Genomic DNA, 24,836 nt, shown 5'->3' on the forward strand with positions numbered 1-24,836 from the left:
ATCAATAACTTATATAAAATAATCATATTGCTGTTACTGTATGGCCAATAACATCACGAAACCAGCATGGTGACCCTTCTGACAAAAAAAAACAAAAAGCCATCACAGAAATTTGAATGATTTCCACTACAAATACCACAGAATGCAAAATGTATATGGCAATGATAAACATAAACATAGAATCTAGAAACCTGAAACAACATAATTCTATGACAAGCCGTTCAGGAAATAATAAACGTGTATTGTGTGAATATGGATTGGTTCACTGGTTAAATGTATGGTTTAATGACAAACACATTTGTTTATGATACATTGCTATAACCAGACATATATTGGTTTAGATAAATCTGTCTGATCACATGGGTTTGCTAGTAAACATTGGGCTCCTCAATATGCAATGGTTTCCTCATCATCATTAGTTGAGATAAATCGGTTTCTCTAAGTATTCATCAGTTTGAATATATATTTTCCTCAAGTATATTATGGTTTAGATACATTGGTTGACCGAAATCATTCAAACTGCTCCTTGCCAGTGGCTGGAGTAAGAATATGAATGCTCATGATCCAAAAGAAAAAAAGAGAACACTGTCCAAATGCTGGAGTGCCCATAACAGCCACGAGAGGGCACTCCTTCTGGATTATTGTTTGTTTTGTTCTGGACTTCAGTTCCAGTCACCCCTTGCACTGATTATTGTTTCATTATCTCCAGCTGTTGATCATTTACCTATTAGCTCACTCTTATTTATACCATGCTCACCTTGTCTTTTATGGCTACACTATTCTGTTACAGAAAACTCAGGAAATCACAGAAGATCCACAAACACAGAAACTGTAAACACAAAGAAACAGGCAATACTGCAGCAACAAAGGACAAGGTGAGAATGCTGGAGATAATGAAATAACACCTGTAATAATCACAGATGGAGTTTCGGTTCCTTGCCGCTGTCGCCTCTGGCTTGCTTAGTTGGGGTCACTTCATCTACAGCGATATTGTTGACTTGATTGCACAGATACTATTTAAACTGAGGTATTTTTAGTGTTCAATTGTTTAAATTGATTATATTTTTTATTATTTAATTATTTATCAGCTTTTATAAACTCACAAACCCACTACAATTATTAAATTGTAAAAAGCCAGCAGGTGCAACGAATACCAGCTTTTTGCTTCAGAGCCGAGTGATAACATCGTTCTGCTCTAATTACCACCATATTAGTTCTGATACCACATAAACTCAAATTCATAAATAGGCCTTTATCCATTTAATTATGAGTCTTAAAATGTCCATAACATAAAATCACTGTTGAGCCACAACACTGTCAACATACAATAGTTTTTGACTTGTACTGCGCTGCGCTGATTTCTAAAGACTTCTGCACAGTGGTGGTGACTAGCGTCTTAAGCTCAAACACTAAGAGAGTGCTTACGAATGGTCCACACCAAACTTACAAAAGTGTGACTTACAGAAAATATACTTGGCGTACGAATGTGTCAGGAATCGTGCCATAAGGTTAAGAGAGAGGTTAAGGAATAGGTTAAGAACTACTTAGCGATAAGAACGTTTTGGGTAACCGGGCCCAGGCCACTAGACACACTGAGGTATCTGGATACCTGGCTAACCTACACAGACCGTCTTGCTAGCTTCTGCAGACCATTAGCCTAGGCTAAGTGATTCAGTTCACCAGGCACAGACCATTTCTGTGGTTCACGTTCGAAGGACCATGCATTCCAGAACAGTTTCCTGCCCTTTAGGCTGTACCTGTCTACCTGTGTCTTCACGAAAGTTGTGGAGAGGGCGCTTGTTCCTACATGGAGAGCAGGGTGTTTGCATCCTCAACTACCACCACCATTTGCTTATACTAGCACAGTCTCGTGATCAGTTGTGCAAGCACAGGGACCTGATGCTCTATCACCTGCGCAAGTATGCATTTTCCACAGTGAGCCTCTCATATTGGCCCACTCTGACCTGGTTACCGAAGCTAATGCTCCTTGCAACAGCCCCTCACTGGCAGAATCTTCTGATGAAGGATCAGAATTCCTTGGTGATTCTTGGTGATTTACCCCAAGAGGTAGTTGACACAATCACTTCGATAGCACCATCTACGGGACACTCTTATGCCTTGAAGTGGAACCGGTACATTGAGTGGTGTTCTTCTCATTGAGAAGGGCCCCCCCAGAGATGCCTGATCAGGGTTGTGCTTTCCTTTGCACAGCAAAGGTTGGAGCAAAGGCTGTTATCTCCACCCTTGAAGCCTTTGTTGCTGTGATTGCTGCTAACCATCACTCTGTGGAATGGAAGCAAGACCTGGTCATCAAGTTCCTTAGGGGATGAAAAGGTAAAATCCTCCCCTGACCCTCTCCGTACCCTCTTGGGACCTGTCTCTGGTGCTTAAAACACTACAGCAGGGCCAGTTTAAGCCTTTGCAGTCAGTTTTTTTTTTTTTTTCAATAAAAACTCTGTTTCTGCTTGCACTAGCCTCCATCAAGTGGTTTGGGGACCTGCATGCATTTTTGTTTGACAGTTTGTGCCTAGAGTATGAGCTGGCTGACTCCCAGGTAATCCTGAAGCCCCAGCCTGGCTCAGAACCTCAGACCAGCTCTTTGTCTGTTACAGTGCCCAGCAGAAGGGGAAGGCCATATGTAAGCAGAGGATGGCCCACTGGATTGTGGGTGCCATCATCCAGACTTACAGGCACAGGGTGTGCCTTGCCCACTCGGGTTGCGAGCTCACTCTACTAGGAGTGTTGCATCCTCCTGGGAACTGGCTTGTGGCACCTCGCTGATAGATATTTGTAGTGCTGCAGGCTGGGCAACCCCCAACATGTTCACTAGATTATACAGATTCACTGCTGTGTGTGTGTGGACTTGGATGGGTTAAATGCATAGCACCAATTCCGAGTATGGGTTACCATAATTGGCAAATGTCACGAGTTTCACTTATTTTCACTTTCAACCTTCCTGTGGAGCCAGTATCAAATTTGAAGCTCAAAATAGCATTTGAGGAGAAAGACTTGCAGTCATAAAACAAGTGTAATGTGTTCATTTAGGTGTCAAGTCAAGTCACCTTTATTTATATAGTACTTTAAACAAAATACATTGCGTCAAAGCAACTGAACAACATTCGTTAGGAGAACAGTGTGTCAATAATGCAAAATGATAGTTAAAGGCAGTTCATCATTGAATTCAGTGATGGCATCTCTGTTCAGTTTAAATAGTGTCTGTTTTTATTTGCAATCAAGTCAATGATATCGCTGTAGATGAAGTGACCCCAACTAAGCAAGCCAGAGGCGACAGCAGCAAGGAACCGAAACTCCATCGGTGACAGAATGGAGAAAAATCCTTGGGAGAAACCAGGCTCAGTTGGGGTCAGTTCTCCTCTGACCAGACGAAACCAGTAGTTCAATTCCAGGCTGCAGCAAAGTCAGATTGTGCAGAAGAATCATCTGTTTCCTGTGGTCTTGTCCTGGTGGTCCTCTGAGACAAGGTCTTTACAGGGGATCTGTATCTGGGGCTCTAGTTGTCCTGGTCTCCGCTGTCTTTCAGGGATGTAGAGGTCCTTTCTAGGTGCTGATCCACCATCTGGTCTGGATACGTACTGGATCCGGGTGACTGCAGTGACCCTCTGATCTGGACACAGACTGGATCTGGTGGCTACGGTGACCTCGGAACAAGAGAGAAACAGACTAATATTAGCGTAGATGCCATTCTTTTAATGATGTAGCAAGTGCATCGGGTGTTATGTGAAGTGTTTCCGGTTCCGGTTTACCTAATTAATGCAGCCTAAAAATCGGATTTGGATATTAAAAGCATATTAGTATGTTATGTGTATGCCAGGTTAAAGAGATGGGTCTTTAATCTAGATTTAAACTGCAAGAGTGTGTCTGCCTCCCGAACAATGTTAGGTAGGTTATTCCAGAGTTTAGGCGCCAAATAGGAAAAGGATCTGCCGCCCGCAGTTGATTTTGATATTCTAGGTATTATCAAATTGCCTGAGTTTTGAGAACGTAGCGGACGTAGAGGAGTATAATGTAAAAGGAGCTCATTCAAATACATATATATATATATATATATATATATATATATATATATATATATATATATATATATATATATATATATATATATATATATATATATATATATATATAAGACAATAATGATTGGTTAAAGGGGGGGGGGGGTGAAATGCAAGTTTTCACTCAATATCCTTTTAATCTTGAGTACATATAGAGTAGTACTGCATCCTTCATAAATCCAAAAAGTCTTTAGTTTTATTATATTCATAAGAGAAAGATAGTCTGTACCGATTTTTCCCGGAAAAACATGACAGACTGGAGGCGTGACGTGTGGGCGGAGCTAAAGAATCACGAGCGCGAATAGGATTTTGCGTTGAGAGCATGTGGAAGCTGTGACATTACCGTGAGGAAAAAACCATCATCCAAAACAAACCATGGCTAACAGTCAGATTCAGCGTATATTTATGATCCAGAATCAGATCCCGAGGCTGAAACTGAACGAGAGCAGCAGGAACGACTCGCTCCGTGCGGTGCTCGAACCCGGGTCTCCGATGGGAGGCGGACGCACTAACAAGGAGGCAGAGATATTTGAAGCAGTTTTACTCACCGCCTGCAGTTCCAACACACGATCGTGAACCTTTTTCGTTGGGATTGCATCATCCTTAAGAAATAAACGATACGCAAATTCGGCGTCAAATTGGGCCTTGTTTGTAAAACAAGCATCTACGAAATGCAGGGAACAAACACAAATACTTGCACAACTCCGTTGATGCTCTGTAAAAATAAACTCCATCCACTGGTCCCTTAATGCTGTTTCTCTTTTGGTCATCTGTGCAGGGTTGTCTTGCCCTGGCAACCAAAAACACACTCCTTTTGTGACATTTCGCGACGCTCTCGCTCTGATCAGTGAAGTCTGTTGTGCTCTCAGTGCTCTGCTATACGGGAGCGCGCGCTCTTCCGGCAGAAGTGCCTCAGGACCCATATAAGGAAATTCTGCTCCATCTAACGTCACACAGAGCCATACTCGAAAAAAACTTTCCGAAACTTGTGACAAACCGGAAGGAGTATTTTTGGAACAGAAATACTCCTTCAAACGTACAACTTAATTTTTGAAACTTTGTCCATGTTTAGCATGGGAATCCAACTCTTTAACAGTGTAAAAAACTCAGTATGCATGAAATAGCATTTCACCCCCCCCCTTTTAATAATAACACTCTTAAAATACAAAATGTAGGCAAATACCAAATAAACAATTTATGTACATGTTATTACAAATGCATGCAAAGGGAGCCAAATGCCATGTTACACTTCCAGGACAATCAAATCCCTGTGTTTTTATTTTTCCATCATCATATTTGAGGAAGGGGGGCACAACAATACAATCCTGCCTAGGGCGCCCATTTGGCCAGCAGCGGCCCTGATTGCGGTCGCAGGGACATTGGAGAAAAGCTGTCATCATGGAGACCTATATCAATTCAAGTTGACCTGGAGTATATTTGAAAATGGGTAGATTGTGGTTGGTAATATGCATCAGTTTGATATGTGAAATTGACTTTTTTTTTCTCATCTAGCCTAGCCTATGGATCTCTCGCTACAAGTTTTTAAAACTCCGCCTCCTTTGCTCTGGTCAGCGTAGCAAACATTGCTTTGTATCTGAAAGACTACGCTGGGCCCAGTGTCCTGTGTGAAAGGGTCATAAAACTGCTGGTGTAGTGCTTCTGATGACTCTGTGGCAATGGATAAGCATGTTATTGTGTGATAGAAGAAGAAACTAAATAAAGATTTACAACATTATTTTAATATTATCATGAAAAGGCATTTTTATATATGAAAGACAACAGGAGGTGGAAGTGCAATATTTCAAACATAGGCCTATGTATTTTTTTTCATTCTGTCTGTAGTTCAAGTACTCCCTGTTTCTGCCATCTCAAAACTGGCAGCCCACATCAGCCCATAATTTACAACCAATTAAATTACATACTTTTACTAACATTATGAAACTGCTTCACGCTATTAAACAATTGAATAAGCTATTTACATTTCCATCATTTACCTGTGAGTGAAAATCAGATGTGATCGTTAATTTTTGCCTTCTGAAAAGAAATGTTGTTTGTCGAAGCTTCCAGTTCATCAAGTTCTTTCACTTAATCTTGCAGTTTTTCCATATAGCTCCCCCAAAACCGTGATTATAAAAAAAGTTTCTAATTCATTCCAGCTGAGTAAGAAACCTTTAGGGTATTTTAGTTAGTCCTTTTTTTTGAGGACAGTTGTGTCATTAAGTTATGGCAGTTTGCAAAGCAGTTTACAAAAAACCTACGCTTCACAGTGTAATCTTTTAAGTTTTCAATTTTTAAACATGTCAAATATGTCACATATACTGTCATATTAAGTATACAAATGAAAGTGCATATTTTAAAATATAATTCATTACTTCCCCAAAAGTAGTGCCCTAGTGATTTGTTGAAGGGTGTTGTGTTTCTGCATCATACTGGCAGGTGGCAGAAATGCACCCTTTTTCAGATTAAGATCCAAAGTATACAAAACAAAGCAGCAGCTCACTCATTTAAAAAGAGTTAAGAAAGTCCTTACATTAAGAAGAAACCAGTAATACGGTTTATACAATGTAAACTTGTCACCTGATGTGCATTATCTTTAAGGTTTATTCATTTATTTATTGCTTTTTATAAATTTATTAGATTCTCACAATTCAAACTTCTACCAATTCAAACTGGTTTTGCTTCAGGATTTCATTTATTATCTGGTGAACCAACATAGACTCTGCTACCCTTTATGCTAATACTACTAATGCTAATTTGATTAAGTGCCATTTATTTCTGGATTGTATATTACTGAGGAAAACGTGTTTTTTCACATCCTGCCCAGTGTTTTCCTTGAAGCATGTGCAAAATGTGGAAATTAAATGCTCTGAGAACAGTTGACTTTGTATTTGTTCACCATCATGGATGGGGCAGGACCTCATATCGGTGGAGATGCCAAACTGAAGAACAAAAGCTCAATAGACACCGTGAAGAAAGATTGGTTCCCTAGACGCTATGGGAAAAAGTCATTTTTCTCCTGAACTGAAGCCATTTTCAATCACACAGTGATACTGCACTGACATTTGTTCATGCAGAATGTTTTAAAAATGAACCAATGGCTTGGCAGCGCTGCTGCACAAACCTCTGGCCGTGAAACTCAAAAAAGCCCAGCAGAATGGGTGGAATCATCTGGCTATATAAGTGCCCAATTTGCCATAGGATTAACATTTTTTTTTTTTTTTAAGTTTTAGATATAAATTGAAGATTTGAAATAGGCCTATAATTTGCCAGGTCACTAGGATCTAGTTTAAGTTTCTTAATAAGAGACTTAATAACCGCAGGTTTAAATGGTTTTACACCCAAGTAACAGTGAGTAAAGCAATGGTAATGTGTGTGAATAGAGTATTAGCAATGTAAGCGCGGCTGGCGGCAACCACGCTGCTGATGCTAACGGGCTATAAGCTAATAGCGGACCCGGGAGATCAAAATAAAACTAGTGATAACGAGGCGCTCTGATTGCTGCTTGTCAGAAACTGCTTAACACTACGCATGTTTTAAGGCTAAATCTGTCTTGAAAATCATGAAAATATGTAAAGTAATAACAAAATTAGCAATAGAAAGCATGCAATCCTATTTTATTGATCTTATTCTATGGTAGCCTTATCTTATAGGGCAACATAATTTAGTTTTTCTGTCTGAATCACCTGTTGTGTCGTGAGCTTGCAATGCTGTAACCAGCTCTTTTGTAACAGCATTATTCCAGAATTTCAGAAGCTGTCACACATTATGACACACTTTGCAGCAGGAATAAGATAAAGGAGGAAATGGTAATACCACACCTTATCTGTGAAATTGTGGTGAAAGCAAGAGGTTTTACTCAACTAGAAGAATTTACTGACGTCTGACGTCTACAATATTGTGCAACAAACCCTGTCCTTTCTCAATCAGAGTGGTTTTCTGGTTAGTTTTATTTTCCACATAAGCAGCAGCACAGAAAAAAAAAATTAAAGGTGAATGTGCCTTTTTATCTGACTTTTATTTGTTTTTTGAGATTCTGATTTTATATCACGCAATTTTGTATTGAGATGTTAAAAGTCAGACTTCTGAGTACAAAATTTAGCAAAACAACAACAAATGCAAATGTATAACTTTATTTCTTGTGATATGTTTATGTTCCATTTCTGAGTTCAGTTTACATTTCCTAATTACATCTTAACTTTTTTTTTCTCTGAATTTTTAGGTTAATAATTCACAGTTCTGACTTTTTCCCCTTAATGTATTTTAAGTGCCGCTTACTCGAATGAAAATGTCTGCTTGAATAACAAAATGAGTTTTTTCACAGTACTATGCACAGTAGTAATTTCAATAAACTCAGAATTTAGTGATTTAAAAAAATCCCAATTTTTATACTTTGTCAGAAACAGGATTCCCAGCATTAACAAGGACCTTTCTAGCATGATTCTCTCCAAGTTATGATTAAACGTTCTTCCAGTAATATAAACCGAACATTTGTTCAGTTCTCTGGTGTTAAAAAATAAAATAAAATGTTGTCATGAAAACATACTCATCATTCAAGGAATATATATTTTTTAATGTTTTATTTGAACATTCTTCTAACTTAAAAAAAACCATAATACTTAATTTAGAACGTTGAAAAATAACATTCCGATAATTTATGCAAAATGGAATGTTGCCTTAATGTTTGAAATTTGTACATTTTAAGTTTTGAACATTCAAAGAACATTCAGAAATAATTGTCATAACGTCATGGGAACGTAAGCACAACTTTCTTAGATCAGATTTTTGTTCTCTGGTTCCATACAAAGCATAGCATTAGAAGTGCTTTTGATGATTATTCTTAATAATTGATAGTGTTTAGAGCACGGTCACACTCATTATTGGATAAAACGCATCATGTGACCTCACGTTTGACATGTTTGTTCAGTGCATTTTAGAAAAGTAGACATGTTTCTGACGTCCAGATGAAGTGTAATTGCAAATTCAAGGAAGTTTAATTTAATTGCTTTTCATTTCCAAACTTCCTTTAATGACTCTTGAGCCATGAATCATTGTCATGTAATGATCATTACACAGTTGAATGAAAGTATGGCTCTTCATGTTTTTAGGATATTATAAATATTTTTTTTAATCAGCAGACTTGAACAGGATTAGTGCTTTTAGTGCTTAATGTTTATTTATTTGCGCTATAGGTTTTAATTTTTTTAAAATAATTATGTCTAGAATAATAATAAAGTTACCAACATTCATTTACATTTAAGTAGACACTTTTATTCACAATTTGATTGCCTTTAGCCATTTATTCGTTTATAAAGCACTTTTCTTTATGTATCAGACTGATGATTTTCTACATTTAATAATTGTTTGTGTAAAGTTCTGATCTTTTCTACACAACGGCGATCAATTTAAGTGTGTATATCTGATCTGCTGCCCTTGAGAAGATGACAAATGATATGCTAATATTTGGATAAACAGACCTGATTTATAGACTTTGTTCCAGCTGATATAATGTTTTTATTGCATTGTTTGATAAACGTCTTCATAACTATTATGAATCTGCCGGGGTAAGCCGGACTGACCCACCCATCCACAAACACTGGGCTCTCATCATACCAGACCGATGACAATCATCATACGCTTCAGAAAACCAGAGCACACACACACACACACACACACACCTGTTCATCTTATTCCTCCTCCCACTCTTTCACTCTTTTTGAGAAATGTCAAACAGGTTTCTCTTCCTCTGTGTCATCTTATGTAAAACATCCGATGGCTTTATGGAAGTATATTTAATAAATATGAATATGTCCATATGTGTGCATGAGTGCATGCGATTGTTATCTGGGTGTGAAGATTCGAAAGGTTACATATGCAAAATATAGGTACTTCCATCCATGTTAATATACACACTATTTCATACAAAATAAAAAAGAGAATGAAAGAAAAATGCATAAACGTGTGAAATGGGACACACCTTTTTTAGTTTTGTTTGTTGAAAACAGTGGAGCAGAAATAATGTACTTCACCTTGAAATGGATTGGGAACAGAAAACTAAATACTTGCGTAACAACATCAGTAACAACAATTGTTATTAATAACAAAGTTCTATAAAACAAACAAGATATATTTCATTTACAATAATAATAATAAATGCCATTTTAAAGCTTATTCTTGTTAAACAGGCTGCAGAAATGTATAGATTAATGCTTTTGGCTTGTGATTCATAGATTTTGAAATGCATGGTTCTGATCGTCTGTGATTCACTATGATTTGTATTTACTGGAATATTTCCAGTTTAATTAGAGAAGGAAGAAATCCACTTTATTTCTATAGGTTTCCCTGACTGTGAATGCCATGAATGTTGTTCAGCAGATCCTGTCGCCTCCTTCATAGTGAAAAAGGAGTGGCACACACGGTTAAATAAGACAGTGAGCAGGTGTTTCAGTGCCAGACATTCTTTGAATTCATCAGCGTGAACACAAGACGGTCGTCAGATCCCCTGAACTTCACACGCCAGACGCCTCGAACACACAGGTAACACCGCGTTACACATACTGCATTAGAAAACACTGTATTATATGTTCTCAGAATTAATTCATCAAACATAATGCATAGTTGATAAAATATGCAATACACTTAAAACAACAAAAAATGTGCCATTATTGCATGAAACTTTAAAGCAAAACTTTACAGATGAGTAAGGCAAATGAAATTAAAACAAATACTACATTTACATTTATTCATTTAGCAGACGATTTTATTCAAAGCGACTTACAAATGAGGACAGTGGAAGCAATCAAAAACAACAAAAGAGCAATGATACACAAGAGCTATAACAAGTTTCAGCTAGCTTAACGCATTACACATAGCAAGGGCTTTTTAAATAAAATAATAAATAAAAAGGAAACAGGTAGAATAGAAAAAGAATAGAGCAAGCTAGTGTTAGAGATCTTTTTTTGCTTTTGTTAATTGTATTATAAATGAAAGGAAAACAGATCGAATACAAAAAGTTTACTTTTTTAAAGAAAAGAAGCAGCAAATGAATAGAGTGCAAGTCTAAAAGGGTTTTATTTATTTATTTATCCATTTATTACTAAAAATAAATGATATTACAATATTTCACCACCTGACTGATTACTTTAAGAATTGCAAAAAAATAAAAAAAATAAATAAATGTTAGCCTAATACTTTTTGTTTTTTCTGAAATGTTTTATGTAAATAATGCATTATATAATTAAATGTGCACTAACTTGCATAGATTTCCAGAAAATAAATCTTACATAAAGCCAGTCCAAAAAACGTTTGTTTGATTTTGTTGATATATTAGAGTCAAAGGTTTTTATGGAGCTGACCTTGAATCATTTTATCTCTCCATAAATCAGAAAATACTGTCAACAGCCAGAAAACGAATTTTCACTATGGGTTTATTAATAAAACAGTGTATAAAACCAGGCGAATGATATATGAACAAAGCTCTCTATAAAAATGATTAGAATGTAGACAGGAGTACAATTTTAAAACATTGTCTATGTAAGTGCTGCTGAAGTGGAGATTTGTTTTATTTATTTATTATTTTTTAAAAGACATTTCAAAATAGCATTATGTTTATCTCCAGATACAAATAAAATGTTTATGCAATAATAAACTCAATAGGTGAACGATATAAGAAAAAAAAACCTTCAGAATAGTAAAACATTCTTTTTAAAGGTGTGGTTGATTGTGATTTCACTTTTTCTTAACTTAAGTTAGTTTGTAATATTTCTGTTTGAGGATAAACAATATCTACAAAGTTGCAGGGCACAAAAAGTTAAATGCAAATGGAGATATCGTCTTTTAAAATTCTGGCAGTTTAATGCCTACAAAAATGGCTGGTAAGGGACTACAACGAGCTTCTTCCCGGGTCATGACCCCAGATAAACCCCGCCCCCAGGAACACACAACCAAGGGGGCGGGGTCATATCGTGCTGCTTTAGAGAAGAGGAAGAGAAAACTAGGGGTGCATGTAAAAAATCTGTTCATGTATGAGTCATGATTCTGTCTTCTAATGATTCTAATGGATTCAGACGCTACAAAGCCAATGTTCTAGAGCAGTCGTTCTCAATCCTGTTCTTCATGTCGCCCTGCTTTTTTTTTTTTTTTTTTAATTATGCGAAAAATGACGTGTTGTTTTTTTTTTTTTTTTTTTTTTACGAAGCATGAACACATGTTAGACTGCACCCCATAAACACAATCAAGCCTGGAAAAAAAAAACAGTTAACCACCCCTTTAACATAATTAATATAAAACAGATTTTCACATATTTAAATATACATGAATTTGAAACGTATTTATTGCTTAATTAACACTGAAAGCTTTTGTAGAACAGTTTTCTCTCATTAGCATGCTCATTAATAACACTGTGTCCGATGTGAGAGCAGATTGTTGTTCTTTCCTCGGTTTAGACATGTTGAAGAGTCAGTTACAGCAGCTGGGTGATGTCATGTGCTTTATTCAGGTGTGAGAGTAAGAGCCGTCTTTTGTGCAAGAACTATGTTAATGACCTGACATTCTGTGTGGGAGGTGATGGGTGTCAAAGAAGCTAAAAGTCTTTATAATGATTTTATAATCGTACTATTAAAGGCTGGACTACATTAAATGACTAAAAAAACACAAACTCACACAGCTTGTTGCAAAGAGAGAAGAATTTGGTTTATATATATTTAGTTTAAATAAGAACACTAAGAGTTGGATGCATTCATTGATTCTTTATTGTGACCATTTTCCATTTGTTAGAATAGTAGTTAGGAAACATCATGAGGTGCATTCTGGGAACACTAGAGAACGACACTTCCTTCTCCATCCGGCTCAGCTAAAGTTCAGCTTTGTAGAGAGATTCTTATGTAGACACAAGGTGTGAAAATAGGAATCTTGATTGTATTCATTTATTTTACTTTTACATTTATTAATTTAGCAGACACTTCAATCCAAAGCAACTAATCTTATTTTATTTACTGTATACCTGTATTATTTTCAGTTGTAAAGTGAATTATTAAAATGTATAATTACAAATATAATCATATTATTTATTCATTATCTTCATTATTATATATTAGAACTTATTTAATTAAATTTATTAAGCCATTTATTTTGAATACTATTTATTAATATGTTATTTCATATTAACTGCAAGAATTAAATGTAAATAAATACAGTCATGTATTATAATTCTATTTATTAATTTTATTTAACAATTATTTATATTTGCATTTGTTTGACTTTTTATTAATGTATGTGTTAAAATGTAATTATTTTATTGAAATTTGTTTATATTTTATTTATTATACTTTATTGATTAACTTCTTAAATTTATTAAATATTTATTCATATTATATTAGGATTCTTATTTATTTATTTTTCTAGCATTTTGCATACTCATGTATTCTTCCTCCTTCTATATTTCAGGCTGTTTGTAGAAATGTCTAGTTTTAACCCCAGCACTGCTGGAGGATCCAGTGGGACATCAGCGGCTTCAGGTGAGAAGGAATGATGCATAAATAAACAAAACCTCATTGTGCACAAGAATGAACATGTATAAAACTGCATTTTGTTTTGGTCCACTATTGCTGGACAACACTAAGATCTGATGCTCTGTGTTGGATGAACTTGGGTCTGTATGTCTGAATGTTTTCTCTTCTTCTCAGACAAGCTTCTCATGGTTCGTTCGGTCGATCTCCTGAAATCCAAGGATGGGCCGAACCGACGCGAGCATCACACAGACGCTTACTTCAGCGACAAGCTGATCGTCCGCAGAGGACAGACCTTCCAGATGTGGGTCGAGTTCTCCAGACCCTTCAACCCCAAATCAGACAAACTACAGCTGCAGCTCAAGTTAGGTGAGAGAGCCGCGGTCACAAAACCTGCTTGACACGTCTTTTTTTCTTCTGTTTAATCTCACAAGGAGCTCAGAAATTACTCATTTCTCCTTTAAAATGATTCGTGCGTATCTTCTTTTGACGTTCTAAGACGTTAAACATCACAGACTCAAGTCTGGACTTGTCTGGATTCCCTCTTACTGTTGGTTTTGAGTTTGTTTAGTGAATATTTTTCATATTACTTCTCTTTCCCACCACTGACAGCGTGTGTCTTTGCATAATTAGATCCGGGGACGTGTTGAGCAACATTTAGTTTTAGGCCTAGAATCAAAATCACCATTAAACTCACAGGAGAGAAAAAGTGAAAATAGAATAAAATCAGCATCAGAACATTACAAAATCTGCCGTATTATTGGGGTGTTGTGTATTTATTAAATAAAAACATTTAAAAGAAACTTGAATAATTTGAAAAGATTTATTACATTTTTTTTTATTAAAAATATATTTATTATATTTCAGTTAGTTGGTAAGTCAGTATTTCTTATCTATCTTAACCTAAAAATGAAACAAAAATGAATTAAATCTATATAGACACATTAAAAAGTAATACATTATAAAATAAGTAAAACAAAGTAAACTAAAAATGAAAAATATAAACACTAATAAAAAACGAATTCAAGAAATGAATAAAAACTATAGTAGTAAAATTCCCTGAAAATAATCAAATTTCTGAACAATCTGAATCTGTTTCACAATGTGAATTAAATCAGAATCGAAAATAAAAGCAGTACCAGAAGAACAATTTGAATAAAAATTAATAATCAGTGCATAATAGAAATTCAGAATTAAAATGACACAATCATTAATAAAAATAACTAAATCCGAACCAAAATCTTAAACAAACATTAAGGTGTAACTTGTGTTTTGTTGTGTTTTTTATGTCGAAACTCTTTCTGTATTCAATCGTCACTCATAAAACATAAACATGCAGTGATTACGGAAATGAAAGCATGCTTTTCATCCGGAGTCTGGTGCATTAGCATCGTCTGAATCACAAATCAGTGTGTGACAAACACAGACAGATGCCCAGACATACTGACGGTTAGTTCAATTATCTCGCTCTTCATTCAGAAGAGAAGAAGTGACAGATGAATGTATTCATGGTGATGGATGTGAGTCATGAAGTGGTTGGGTTTGAGCCAGGACTGGTTATTATATTAATAGATCTGCAGCCGAGTCACTGACAGATGATTTGATTATTAAACTAAATCATTAAAACGTTTGCACGCCGTTGTGTTCTTGCCACAGATCCCATCTTCAGCAGTAATCCAGGAATTCGCATCTCTGTGCCGTTAGTGGACGTCCTGGAAGACGGCCGCTGGGAGATGAAGCTGGTGGAGCAGAAAGACAAGCGTGTGCGTCTGGCGGTCAACACTCTTCCGTCCGCCTCCATCGGCCGCTACAGGGTGACCGTCGAGTCGTTCTCCCCGAGGGGCAAGCTGCTGTTCCCCTGCACCCCAAACGACATCTACCTGCTCTTCAACCCCTGGTGTGAAGGTACTGGGTCTACAGAAGACAATCACACTCGTCTCCTCCTGATTTACATCAGTGAAGTAACACCACACTGATGCGTCTCTCCTCAGATGATCCCGTGTTTCTGGATAATGAAGAGGAAAGGAAAGAGTATGTTTTGAACAGCATGGGCAGAATTTACTACGGAACCGAGCAGCAGATCGGAGCCAGAACGTGGAATTTCGCCCAGGTCTGAAAACACAACTCCATTGTACAGAGTGACATTTATTTATTTATTAGGGATGTCCCTAATATGTTTTATTTTTTTGTTTTTGTACCCCCGATCGCATCCAAGTCATTGAATATTGAGCATCTGACACACAAAACAGAGACCCGATCCAATATGTGTAAATATGATATGATATAATATGATATGATATGATATGATATGATACAATATGATATGATAAAATATGATATGATATGATATGATAAAATATGATATAATATGATATGATAAAATATGATATAATATGATATGATAAAATATGATATAATATGGTATGATATGATATGATATGATAAAATATGATATGATAAAATATGATATAATATGATATGATAAAATATGATATAATATGGTATGATATGATATGATATGATATGATATGATATGATAAAATATGATATAATATGATATGATAAAATATGATATAATATGGTATGATATGATATGATATGATAAAATATGATATGATAAAATATGATATAATATGATATGATAAAATATGATATAATATGATATGATAAAATATGATATAATATGATAAAATATGATATAATATGATGAATAATTGCAACGCATGGTCATCCTTGAGATCAGCTTGGGCCATCCCTATTATTTATTTCTTTTATTTTGTTATAATGCAATAGTTTGATCAGTTTGAACAGATTCTATACAGTTCTACTGCCATGTTTAAGGACTTTTTCTTGTGTTTTCTTGTGCTCCTTGTTCTCCTGCTCTGGGGTGCGTCTCCCAAAACCATAGTTGTTAACCTGTTAGCATCTTAGTTGGTTGGGAATGGGAAATTGCATTGCAACCAACAAGGTTGCTAACTTAGTTAGCAACTGTGGTTTTGGGAAACACCCCAGGTTAGTTCTTGTCTCTCTGGTTTCTGTTCTTGTCATTAGTTTCCTCAGTTGCACATTAGTTTCAGGTGTGTCTTATTAAGTGACCCATTATAAAATTAGGTTCTCTTTTGGTTATTTGCTCTTTTTTTGCGCAAATTAGCTTATATTTGCTTATTTGCTTATATTGCTCAACAATGCTACGTTTGTGTTTTTCTTTCTTTATTATTAAACTGCTATTTCGGATTATACTCCCTCAAAGTGTGCTTATCATAGCACTAAACATAATATCTGTTGTTATTATTATTATTACTAATAATTTGTAATGTTATATAAGTTTGAACAAGTTCTATTTCCATCTGTGATTCTGTTACTGTTATTATTTCCATTATTAATATCGTTGTTGGTGATATTATTATGCAACTGTTTTATCAGTTTGAACAGATACTTTTATCTATGGTTAAATTATTATTAATTTCATTATTAATATTGTTTCTGCCGCTGTTGTTGTTAATTTGCAATTGTTTTATTTTGTTTTTGGCTTTTGCATTCTTATTTTTATTAATGCTGTTATTAGTATGTTTTTTTAATCAGTTTCACTCCGATTCTATGATTATTTATGTTTCTGTTTGTATGAATATGACTTGTATTTAGTGTTTGTCTGCTCAGTTTGAACAGGACGTCCTGGAAGCGTGTCTGTTCCTGCTGGAGAGGGGTCAGGTCGCTGTGACCGAATGGAGAGATCCGGTGATCGTGTGCAGAACGGTCTCTGCTCTGGTGAGTCACGTCACATCACATCGACATGGATTCAGTAGAAATCATGAATATGACACTGATTTGAGAAGGTGAATTACAGTCCACAGCATGTGTTAGCTTTAGGTTCATGGGAATCTGTCTTTTTCAAGACTATACATGTTGAAGACGAGAGCCGGGGCTTGTTTGTTTACAGAAGCATGCTTTCTCTTTCATCGAGACACATTCTCCTCTGTCTCCTCTGGTACAGGTCCAAACATCATTAGTGTACAGATATGTCCTCAGACGTCACATTTGACCTTTGCAGCTTCTTACAAATGTCTTACATAATCAATCTACTACATAAACACCTATGTTATAAATATACACTGCTTTTAAAAAGTTTGTAGTTGGGTAGATGTTTGTAAAGTATGTATTTATGTATTTGAAGTCTTTTCTGATCAACAAGGGTGCATTTATTTGATCAAAAATACAGTAGAAATATCTGTTTTCTTTGTGAATGTTTTAATATTTATTTCTGCATCATTACTCAGTGTCACATGATCTTCAGAAATCATTATAATGTCTTGATTTACTTCTTTATTATCAATGTTGAAAACAGCTATGCTGCTTAATATTTTGTAGAAATTGTGATGCATTTTATTTTTCAGGATTCACAGATGAATAAAAAGTTCAAAAGAACAGTATTTATTCAAAATAGAAATCCTTTTTAACATCATAAATGTCTTTACTGTCACTTTTAAACCATTTAATGTATCATTTCTAAAAATAAGTATATTATATATTTTTATTACATTTATTATTAAACAACATTGTGAATTATATTAAAAAGCTGTAATAAAGAACATTTTAAAGTTCATTTTTAGAAGTTAAATTTGCAGAAATCTGCTTGATTGATCTTTTCATGAAACAAATTGTCAGTAAGTATAAAAATAACAGTAGAAGATAATGATTTGATTTACTATCGATAAACTATACATCGTTAAATAATGTCCACAAAAACAGTTCAGCCATTATACAATATTCTTCACATAATCATTAAAAGATTATATTAATTTGATTTAATAATTTCTCGCGTTCTCACATCTTTCCTGATATTTTAAGACGAAGCACCTTTGGGTCTAAAAATTTAAGTAAGATGCATGATTGAAAAGATGCATGAAATGAAAAGATGCATGATAGAAGAGATGAAAAAATGCATGATAGAAGAGATGAAAAAATGCATGATAGAAGAGATGAAAAAATGCATGATAGAAGAGATGAAAAAATGCATGATTGAAGAAATGAAAAGATGCATGATTCAAGAGATGAAAAGATGCATGATAGAAGAAATGAAAAGATGCATGATAGAAGAAATGAAAAGATGCATGATAGAAGAAATGAAAAGATGCATGATAGAAGAAATGAAAAGATGCATGATAAAAGAAATGAAAAGATGCATGATTGAAGAAATGAAAAGATGCATAATTGAAGAAATGAAAATATGCATGATAAAAGAAATGAAAAGATGCATGATTGAAGAAATGAAAAGATGCACGATAAAAGAAATGAAAAGATGCATGATAGAAGAAATGAAAAGATGCATGATAAAAGAAATGAAAAAATGCATGATTGAAGAAATGAAAAGATGCATGATTCAAGAGATAAAAAGATGCATAATTGAAGAAATGAAAAGATGCATGATTCAAGAGATAAAAAGATGCATAATTGAAGAAATGAAAAGATGCATGATAGAAGAAATGAAAAGATGCATGATAGAAGAAATGAAAAGATGCATGATAGAAGAAATGAAAAGATGCATGATTGAAGAGATGAAAAGTGCTTGTCTTTTTAAGTGTTTCTGTTCTTCTGTGACAGGTGAACACCAATGACGACCGTGGTGTGTTGATGGGTAACTGGTCAGACAGCTATGAAGACGGGACGAGTCCCACCGTCTGGACCGGGAGCGGGGCCATCCTGAGACAGTATTACAAAAGCTCAGGGAAGCCTGTCAAATATGGCCAGTGCTGGGTCTTTGCAGGAGTCACCACATCTGGTACGCTTTGATATGTTTATCACTGTCAGCAGCAAAAAACAAAAAAGAAACCCTGTGAACTTGTGTACTGTAATTTAAATCTACAGCCACAAACAAAAAAAATGATGCAAAATATACTCAATCATGTGTTCAGATGTTTTCCTTCCTCTGGTCTAAAGGAGAATTCTTTAAAAAAAAAAAAAAAAAAAACTATGCATTTCAGCAAAAACTTGAAACACTTAAGTATATTTTAGATGGTTTTTTTTTTTTTTTTTTTGTGCTAGTCTTAACTAAGACATGCTATGGAAGCAGAATAGCCCAAAACATGAAATCAAAAGTATGATTTTGCCTGTAGTGTCTTGTCTTAAGCTGTTGATCATCAGGGCAATTCTGGCACCACCTCCAGTTCAGAGTGAACATTTGTTTAACGTTCTTTCCGTTTCTCTCTCAGTGTTGAGATGTCTTGGTATTCCCACCCGCTGTGTGACCAACTTCAGTTCTGCTCACGACACGGACCTTTCTCTGAGCACAGACATTTATCTTGATGAGAAACTGGAGCTTATCAAAGACGAGACCAGCGATTCTGTCTGGTACTGTATGATAACAACCATCACCTCTTAAGTTCCTTTCACTCTCATTAATATCATCAGTGTCGGGTCACGGGGTCAAACCTGGTCTCACTCAACTGTGTCAAATTAATGCTGGGAAATTTTAATGTGACAGTTACTGACCGTTCTCAAATACAGCGATCATTACTGACACTTTACATTAATATAGCACCAGAGTTATTAGTCAACAAAAATCAAAACCACTTGAAATGTTAATGAAATAAATTTAAACTTATTTTATTTCAGTTAGTTGCCAAGGCAAGGTTTCTAATTTTCCTTAAGTTTAACTTTAAGTATTAAAACAACTAAATAAATAATGAACAATGTTATTTAAAAATAAAAATAAAAAACACAACAAAAGAAGACAAAATAAATAAGAAAAAAAAAACCTTTATAGATGTTTAAACTAACTAAAATAATGGCAAAACAAAACAAATTTAAGAAAAATTTAAATAAATGTAATATGAAAATGTAAAATAAAAATATTTACAAAAATTGTAATATTAATGACATTTAGTGTCCCTTTTTGTTTTCAAAGTATTAGAGCTAGAATTGTTTTGTGGGAAACGAATAAATGTTTAATAAACTAACGTTTAACACAAACTTAACCTAACATGAAAAATAACTAGCTTTATTTCTTGGAATTACGTGGAATATATAGAATGCGTCAGTTTTTTAAACGATTATTTATTGCTAAAATGTTTAGTGCGTTTGATTTTCAAGGTTATTTAACTGTGTGTGTTTTAAAAACACAAAATCACACAAATCAATATTGAAAAAAATAAAGAAAATAAAGAAAAGCTGAAAGTATTTCGTTTGAGGTTGACGCTCATGATTTTTTGACCTCATGTCAGTGTCTATGTTTCAATCCCAGTTTTAGTCAAAGCCTGTTCAAGTGTGTTTGCGCTGGCTGTGTGTCTCTGTAGGAACTTCCACGTGTGGAACGAGTCCTGGATGACGCGTCCAGACCTCCCGGCAGGTAACGGTGGATGGCAGGTGGTGGACGCGACCCCTCAAGAGCTCAGCCAGGGGTCATACCGCTGCGGTCCCACCCCTGTCTCTGCCGTCCGCAACGGACAGGTCCACCTGAAATACGACACGCCGTTCGTCTTTGCTGAAGTGAGCGCTTCATACACACTCTTCACCCTCATTTGTATCTGACAAGAAACATCTACTGAACTGGTTTCTCTGTGCGTCTCAGGTGAACAGTGACAGGATCTACTGGCAGAAGAAAGCTGATGGAAGTTTGAGTCAGGTTCACGTGGAGAAGAACTCCATCGGTCAGCACATCAGCACTAAAGCTGTGGGATCTGATGCTCGGGTGGACATCACACACCTCTACAAATACCCAGAAGGTCACAAAACATACGCATCTAGACCTGCCTTATATGATTTTGACACAGTAAGATATAGAAACTCACACTCCTCTTATCGTCTGTTGATCTCCATCAGGTTCAGAGGAGGAGCGCATAGCTGTGGAAACGGCCAGTCGTTTCGGCTCCAAGCCCACTCTGTATCTGTCGCCCACCGACAGCGACGTGAGCATTGAGATCGTCATGAACGGGGCAGGACCTCGTATCGGTGAAGACGCCAAACTGTCCATCGTCCTGAAGAACACGAGCTCAAAGCAGCGCACGGCCGCGCTCCTGTACGAGGTGATGGTCATGTACTACACTGGAGTGATGAAGGACACGGTGAAGAAAGACCGGATTACTGTCGACCTCAAACCACAAGAGAGTGAGTGGAGTCTGACTATTAAACCGTCCCAGCACAGATGTTTGTCTGGTTATCGTGCCCCATAATCTATGAATCAATAGCTGCTTTTGTCAAAAATCTCTTGATGATGAGAGCTGCTTGCAGTTGGTTTTCAGAGTTCATCTACAAATTGTAGCTTTAGACTCTTAAAAGGCCATCTTTGTGCCTTATTTACCTATTTAAAGTGCATATTAGTACCTTAGAGTCATAACACATGCTCTTAAGGCATTACAATTAACTTTTTAGGTGCAAATAACGTATAAAGTTTCCCTTTCAGGGTACTTCTCCAAAGGTACAATTTTGTTTGAGATTGTATTAATGCTTATTTTTAATTAGGACTAGAAAACAATAAATCACGTTTAATCACATTCAAAATAAAAGTTTATGATTACATACAGTATGTGTGTGTACTATGTATATTTTTTATGTATAGATAAATACACACACTTATGTAGAATATTTGTATGTATATATTTATATACTTGTTTATTATTTATATTATATATAAATATTTTATATATAAATCGAACATATTTTTCCTTAATATATACCTTTATGTGTCTATTTATATATATATATATATATATATATATATATATATATATATATATACATGATAAATATACACGGTATACATTAGTATATAAACAAACTTTTATTTTGAATGGAATTAATCACGGTTAATAATTTTTCAGCTCTATTTTAATCGAATTTTAAATTAGATCCAGTTCATGAACTGTATGAAGTGACCTGATATGTATTTACTAATTTGAATTATATGTGAGTGAGAGGACGATGAAACATTCATTGCAGACTTAAAAAAAATGTTTTTTCTTACACATATTGAAAAAGTGTAACATTCTTATGGGCAGTGAGAAAATATGAGGAGACCTGTAGTGGATTTCAATGCATAATGACATATAGTTCTCATTATGATTGTTTTATCATCAGTTCATTAATGTCATGCTCCTTTGTCTCCCTTCAGCCAAGATTTTTCCCTGGACTCTGCAGTATAAGGAGTACATGAACCATCTGGTGGACCAGGGCGCTCTGATGCTCTCGGTCACCGGTCGGGTCAATCTGACCAAACAGATTCTGGCCACACAGTTCAACTTCAGACTGCGCACACCAGACCTCATCCTCAAAGTACGTCATTGAGACACTGGTCTTGATCTGTGATGCACTATAACCAGTGCTCTTTTTTGTGGCTCTCAGATCTGATTTAATCCTGAGTTCACTGACGTGTGTTTGTACTCTTTCAGCCTCTAGAGGACGCTGTGGTGGGGAAAGAGTTGACCGTCCAGATCACGTTCCAGAACCCGCTGACACAAGTGTTGAGGAGCGTTTTGTTCCGTGTAGAGGGATTGGGAATGCAGAGCGTCCGAATGATCGAACATGGGTAAGACTTTCAGTGTTTAACAGCAGGTGTGCTGATGTAGAGTAACAGTGCTACATCAGAAATGATAAACCGTGTTTAAAGAGAGAAAAACCTCCAGTAAGTTTATACTCTGGTTCTGTCTGTCAGTGATGTGGAGAAGCTTGGGAAGGTTACACTGACGGAGAAGTTTGTCCCAAGCGTGTCCGGCTCTCAGAAGCTCCTGGCATCGATGGACTGCCGTCTGCTCACTCAAGTGCACGGATTCGCTGATATCGTGGTGAAACCAGAGTAAAAGAAGCACTATCAATGCAAAGCCTTCTAATGCTCTATGTTTACTTATAAGAATGTTATTTTAATACACTAATTTATATGAAACTGATGCACGTCAATAATAAAGATCCTCCTTGTTTGTATTTTGTCTCTTTGTACTAACTTTTATGTGAACAGTTCATTTATTTGGATTTTAATTTTTTGTATTCACAAGCAATATTGTCTTTATTCATTTGCTGTTATATAAAGACGAATTTTACATGTAATTAACGCACAATTCTCTGGAAATGTAGCATTTTATGCTGACTTTCACGAGTTTTCAATTGTTTTTTTTTTGCAGCAGGGCGGGCGAAATGTTCATGTTATCTCATACAGATTATGGTTATTTTTTGTTAGTCACTGTGTACATCTATAAACATCTGATAGGAAACATCCAACAGACATACTGTAATTGTTCCATTTTTATGGCAGAACAATATAATAATTGCACAAAAAAAATTAATAAATACAATTTTGCACTTCTAAGCAGGTAAAAGATTCATTATTTAAAAAAGGCCATATGACGTTGCTAAAAAAAACATTATTTTGTGTATTCGGTCACGGTGTAATGCAATGTGTTTATTCGCTTTAAGGTAAAAAACAAAACAAAACAAAAAAACATTATTTTCCACATATTGTATATTATTGTTGCTCCACTAAGCCCTGTCTTTCTAAAACGTTGATTTTTACAAAGCTCGTTATTTTGAAAAGCAAGGTGTATGCTGATTGGCCAGCTATCCCGTGGATTTTGATTGGCCGAATTCCTCAAGTGTGTGACAGAGATGTTACGGCCCTGTAACGTGCTCTGGTTGTTTTGTTTATTGGTTGCTGTATTTCTCCCCTTGTTATTGGTTTATTCCTGTTTTCCCGCTCTCCACTGTTTCTCTGTTTTTAGGTGCTGTGATTGGTCGGTTAATGTGTTTATCATGATTATTCTTATCTTTTAAAACATCCAATCATTAATTGGTGCAAGATAAAGACGCTGTGGAGACCAGTAGTGATGGGAAGTTTGATTCTTTTCTGCGAACCGGTTCTTTCGGACTGTTTAATTCAATAAACAGTTGAAAAAAATGGTTCAGCGATTATTTTACGCTCAACGTAATGACATCATTGGTAATGACGTAATAGCGTCACGTCTATCAATCATTCATTTTTAAAGACATAAGATTTTTGTTATGAAGAAAATAAGTTACATTTATTATTTGTGAATTATTTTTTTGTTATTTGGTTTGGGACTTTTATTTTGAAATATCGATGGTTGTATCTAATGGCTGACTGCCTGCAAGTTTCTCACTTATGACATGATGTGGAAAGAGGGACTTTTAATTAAGTTAGAAAAAATGGATATTAAAGGAAGAATGTATAACTGGGTCAGGGATTTCCTGTTTAACAGAACTATACAAGTAAGAGTAAGTACTGCTTTTTCTCAGATGTGAGTGAAGTGACATTCAGCCA

The 24,836-nt window shown here is 35.5% G+C and overlaps 1 protein-coding gene and 1 long non-coding RNA gene across 2 annotated transcripts in view; both read left to right on the forward strand.

Moving 5' to 3' along the window:
- LOC128011805 (uncharacterized) overlaps positions 1-24,836 on the forward strand; it is a 91,182-nt gene that overhangs the window by 52,509 nt on the left and 13,837 nt on the right. The window lies entirely within an intron of this gene.
- LOC128011794 (protein-glutamine gamma-glutamyltransferase K-like) lies at positions 10,450-23,485 on the forward strand. The gene is made up of 14 exons (XM_052594517.1): positions 10,450-10,607; positions 13,515-13,585; positions 13,754-13,945; positions 15,233-15,481; positions 15,568-15,686; positions 17,234-17,341; positions 19,175-19,352; positions 19,783-19,921; positions 20,866-21,058; positions 21,141-21,294; positions 21,392-21,676; positions 22,680-22,840; positions 22,957-23,093; positions 23,220-23,485. The coding sequence occupies exons 2-14, from the start codon at positions 13,528-13,530 to the stop codon at positions 23,362-23,364; spliced, it is 2,118 nt and encodes a 705-aa protein (XP_052450477.1). The 5' UTR covers positions 10,450-10,607; positions 13,515-13,527; the 3' UTR covers positions 23,365-23,485.

Source organism: Carassius gibelio, chromosome B23 (genome assembly GCF_023724105.1).
Source record: "Carassius gibelio isolate Cgi1373 ecotype wild population from Czech Republic chromosome B23, carGib1.2-hapl.c, whole genome shotgun sequence".
Lineage (NCBI taxonomy): Eukaryota > Metazoa > Chordata > Actinopteri > Cypriniformes > Cyprinidae > Carassius > Carassius gibelio.

Coding starts and splice junctions, on each gene's coding strand:
- LOC128011794 (XM_052594517.1), top strand. CDS start 13,528: ATGTCTAGTTTTAACCCCAGCACTGCTGGAGGATCCAGTGGGACATCA. Junction 15,482..15,567: donor CTTCAACCCCTGGTGTGAAG/GTACTGGGTCTA, acceptor GTCTCTCCTCAG/ATGATCCCGTGTTTCTGGAT. Junction 23,094..23,219: donor GTCCGAATGATCGAACATGG/GTAAGACTTTCA, acceptor TCTGTCTGTCAG/TGATGTGGAGAAGCTTGGGA.